Source organism: Palaemon carinicauda, chromosome 19, assembly GCF_036898095.1.
Source record: "Palaemon carinicauda isolate YSFRI2023 chromosome 19, ASM3689809v2, whole genome shotgun sequence".
NCBI lineage: Eukaryota > Metazoa > Arthropoda > Malacostraca > Decapoda > Palaemonidae > Palaemon > Palaemon carinicauda.
The window spans coordinates 102,413,615-102,418,614 of NC_090743.1; the positions used below are offsets into that span (position 1 = coordinate 102,413,615).

The following is a 5,000-nucleotide window of genomic DNA, read 5'->3' on the forward strand; positions in this document are numbered from 1 at the left end:
AGACGAATATCCTTGTCTTTTCAGGAGGTACTGGATAACCTCCAGGCGTGAAGACAAAGGGATTGAGGGTTTCCGTGAAGCCTCTGAAAGTGTGGCTGCCTCAAGAGGTCCGGTCTGTCGGGAAGAGGCCACGGAGGGAGACTGGCGAGGCTTTTTAGGTCTGCGAACCACTCTCTCAGGCCACCAAGGCACTACCAAAGTAATTTTTAGGTTGATTGCCATCCTCACTCTGTTGAGGACTTGTCTTATCAGGGCGAAGGGAGGAAAAGCGTAGACGACGAGACCGTCCCACCTGTGTTGAAAAGACGTCCTCTATTGCTGCTTTCGGGTCTGGGACAGGAGAACAGAATACGGGGAGTTGTTCGTTCAACCTTGTAGCAAAGAGATCCATTACCGGGGATCCCCTCATCTGAATGATGTATCTTGCTACCTCTGGGTGAAGGGACCATTCTGTCCCACTACTTGTCCCACTCTGCTGAGGCCGTCTGCTAGGACGTTCTTCTTCCCCAGAATGAAACTTGCCGACAGATTGACTTCTCCTTTTTCCGCCCACTTCAGGATTTGTAGGGCGAGACCGCACAACTCCTTCGACTTCAATCCTCCTTCCATCTTTATATACGCCACCACTGTTGCGTTGTCTGACATCAGAACCACTGATTTTCCTTTCAGATCTTTCGTGAAGTGTTGGCAGGCTTCTTGGACCGCTCTCATCTCCAGGACATTGATATGTAGAGACTTCTCTTCCGTCCATTTGCCCCTCGCTGTCTTCCCTCCTTTGATGCATCCGTGAAAAGAAGGGGTTCCGGAGGTGCGGATGACCATGGCATCCCTTTTTGAGTGTGTGTTCGATTCTCAAAACCCAATTCGCAGATAATGCCAAGGCCTGGAACGTGAGAAACTTAAGGGAACGACAGCCCGATCCGACCAATTCCTTTAGGGCTTCTCGTTTGGTAGGGTCCAAAGAGTCCGTCGGGATCTGGGTACCTACTAAAGTAGTAGCCCACAATTCCAATCATGAGGCGTCATTCACGAGATCCTAGGACATCCCCTCCATCATGATGGACTCGGATTGTGAAAAGAAAATGGGCGCGGCAGACGCCCTGTCTTCCAAGGCACCTTGTCCTAACACTTCTAGGACGTCCTCTAGCTTGCTAACTCCATGTGGACGTCCGTCTAAATCATTATACTTGCTTTGTGATTTCAGGCCCTGTAGCAGTTTGGCTGAACTGTGACCTTGCAGGTGTCCCTATTGCGGATGACCACCAGATCAATATGGGCGCGCCCCAACTTTACGTCCCTCACCTCGGGAAGAGCCAAAGATGACTTCTTCTGGACGGGCTCCTCCATACTCTTGTTAAGGCCAGATTGCCAGACATCTTCTTCCTGAGGTAGTGGCTCCTCAATTTATTGTGACTCCTTACAAGGAGATCACCCTCCTTTAAGTGGAGTCCTCCGGCGCTCCAAGATCCTCGTCCGCATCCACGTCCTCTGTCCGGCGATGGGGTGTAAATTCGTCACGGGCACCTCCGCTCTGACGGGACCCGCGGCTAAGACCTTCTGGAGAGACGGGCGCCTCTGTCACTTTCCGAGCCTTTGTAAAAGGGACGGGCTCCCCCGTGGAGGAGTTCGACGGAGGGATCCGTGCACATGTAGAGTCAACACGGGCACCTCCACTCTGACGAGCCTCGCAGTTAAGCCCTTTCAGGAGAGACGGGTGCCTCCATCATTTGTCGAGTCTTCGACAAGGAGACGCGCTCCTCCGTGGAGGTGTTCGACGGCGGGATCCGTGTACGACGAAAACCTCCACGGCCTGACTCGTCGAGGCTGCCCCCGTAGAGCATCACCACAGAGCCCGAGACTGTAGTCAGGTCTTTGAGCTTACTCTGGATGGGAATTGCCGTGAAGGCGAGGGCCTTCATCCTATAGGCGGAGTCCTCCATTAGGACGGGCATTGCTGTGGTGGTGAGGGCCTCAGTCCTATAGGCTGAGTCCTCCGTTGGGACGGGTATTGCCGTGGCGGCGAGGACCTCCATCCTATAAGCGGAGTCCTCCGTTGGCACGCCCTCAGTGTCGCAGACCCCGTCCTCCGTCTGGGGTTGATGAGCTGTACTGATGGGCGCTTCCGCACTAGGTTGTGGACTGAAGATGGGCACTGCCGTGGAGGCAAGAGCTTCCGTCCTCCGTTGGCTTCCTTCGAGGGGAACGAGGCTTCCGTGGGCTTGCCTGATGAAGGAAGCCGTCCCTGTCAATCGCTCTCATGAGCTGACTCGACGAGGCTGCCCGCCGAAACGTCGACTCCCTCCACTGGTCGAGAAGAGTCAACTATTTCACGGTCTTACGCCTATCTGACGAGGACGTTGGATCCTTCTGAGGGTCAACCTGTGGTTGGCAGAGGCCCTTCTAGGAGTATTGTGGGCTATAACTTTGTCGATATGGGCTCGGCCTACCCTAACGTCATTGACCTCCGGAAGGGCTAAAGAGGACTTCTTTTGTACAGGTGCTCCCCAAAAACTTGTTCAATACGGAGGTCCAATCCTCCTCTTCTTGCGGTATAGGCTCTACAAAACTATTGTAGCTCCTAATTAAGGTATACGCGGAGTACTCCGTCGGAAGCTCAGCCTCATCGTCCGCTTCCTCCGTCCTACGCTGGCGGGAGGAATGATCACGGGCACCTCCGCTTGGACGGGACCCTCGGTCATTCTTATCCTTGTCGACGGAAGACTCCGTCCACTTAAAAGCCCTCGACGAAGGGACGGGCTCCTTCGTGAAATTGTTCGACGGAGGAGCCCGCACTTGTCTCTCATCTCGATGGGGAGACCCGTCGAGGCTGCCCGTCCTAGGAGAAGATTCCCTCCGCTGGTCGGATTGAATGTCTCTAGGTCGGGACTTATGCCTACACGACGTAGTCCTCAGGTCATCGGGTGACACCTTGACGGGCTCCTTCGTGAAATTGTTCGACAGAGGAGCCCGCACTCGTCTCTCATCTTGATGGGGAGACCCGTCAAGGCTGCTCGTCCCAGGAGACGACTCCCTCCGCTGGGCGAATTGAGTGTATCTAGGTCGGAACTGATGCCTACACGACGAAGTCCTCCGCTCATCGGCTGACACCATAGCGAGGCTATTGGAGGCCCTTCTAAGAGGACTGTCTCCTGCTCGCTTGGCTATCAAGCTTGATGTCTTCGTCAGGTCCCTCAGCTTGTTGTCTGGAACGAAGACCCATGTTCCTTGCCGAGAACTAGGTCTCCTGCTCTTACTTGGAGGTGCACAAGAGCTTTCTCTCCTGTCTTTAGATCCTGTGGGAGACTGCTAAGGGGAGTTCCTCCTCACAGATCGATCTCTCTTCCTCCTACGTCTCTTCCGACGTTCCTCATTCGACGAGCCCGACGAATCTTGCACCAACGAGTCTGACTTGCCTGTTTACCTCGACTGCGTACCGGTCGGAGGCTTCTTGGGACTACGTCGTACTTCGGACGTAGAAGGCTGCAGAAAACTCTCCGGAACTGCTGACGTAGGCGGCACCAACGATGACGGATGAGCCATGAAGGGGAAGGACTCGCTCAGGCCCTCCTCCATATCCAACGGAGACCTCAGCGGAGTCCTTGGTACACCCCATGCCAGCGGATCTTCTTGCGGGGAATCCTCTCTACCGACGGCACCTTCCACAGCTGAAACGCCTGAGACATCCAACCAGGAATCTGGCGACGAAAAAGGCACATTATTATTCCCCATGGGGTGCTCCACCGAGACGCGCTCCCCACGTGCGAGAGCAACGTCCCTCGGACCCCCACTAAACCCACTTACAGGCGCCTGATCCTCCATGATCATAGAAGAATCACCCGCAACATCTATCCCCTGGGGAAGAGGCACCAACTTTTCCCCTTTCAACGACTTACCTCGTCCCCTACTCTGGGTAGGGGAAGATGAAGGAACCTTACATGATCCCTCGGCCGCAGACGTCGCAGGGGAAGACAAACCTGTTTTCCTTGGAGAAGGCTTCATAGCCTTCATCTTTTTTGTTCCAAATTCACCCATTGGACCTCGCTCCAGCCATCACATCCCGGACACGTGTCCAAAGGCAAACACGCTTTACCTCTAAACGAGGTACACAACGAATGGGGATCCACATCGGGCTTTGACAAGAAAGCCCCACACGATTTCCCGGCTCTAGGCCCAGGACAACGATGATCATGCTCCAGAGCACAACACAAAGCTCGTTAGACAAAAGCACAAAGGAAAGAAAGCACTAAAACGCCAATAAAAGCACGGAAGAACGAAAGTAAAAGCACACATCAATAGCACTAATCACTCGTAAAGAAAGTAAAGTCCATGTGGAAACCACGTGGTGATGAACACAAAGGGGGTCGCACAGAGAAATGAGGAGCGATGTGTGATAACACGACGCGACCAGAAAACTTACTGAAGATCCGAACTGGCTAACGCGTGACCTACCTTGGGCATTGCCCTCGGGGCACGTTTTCCCCCGCGAGACCTACCCCTAGAAAATGGGAGTAGGGTAAACTACACAAAAGTCTGGTCGTTTGAGAGGAGGTTCCAGCAACTCCTAAGAAAGTGTTTCGAGGTAAGTCTCTGTTGGAACAAATATATGTATATATATATATATATACATATATATATATATATATATATATATATATATATATATATATATATATATATATATATATATAATTAGATCATGGCATCTGGGTCTGGGCACCAAAAAAAATATAATATGGCTCGTGACTGGGAAACAAACACAATATTATATACATATTACAGCTTGTAGGCTTAACAACCTCTCTAGTTCCAAACCCACCTGTTTGCTTTTACATTAGGTCTGTTACACTTGAAAATACTGATACACGAACTCTTAGACAGTTAAAAAACTCCCAGACAGCAATATATGAAACACTGAATATCCAAAGGTCTCCAAAATACACTCAAAACTAAACTGGTTCATTATAACAACTAACTTCAATACTTTAACAGGATATGAGCCA

At 51.8% G+C, this 5,000-nt stretch overlaps 1 protein-coding gene across 1 annotated transcript; it reads right to left on the minus strand.

Annotated features, from left to right (window-relative positions):
* Nucleotides 1-2,454: 2,454 nt before the first annotated feature.
* Nucleotides 2,455-3,819, minus strand: LOC137659175 (uncharacterized). Its single transcript, XM_068394234.1, has 2 exons — nt 3,435-3,819; nt 2,455-3,293 (listed from the first exon to the last, which is right to left on the minus strand). Exons 1-2 carry the CDS (start codon nt 3,817-3,819, stop codon nt 2,455-2,457), a joined length of 1,224 nt encoding a protein of 407 aa, XP_068250335.1.
* Between the last annotated feature and the right edge of the window lie 1,181 nt (nt 3,820-5,000).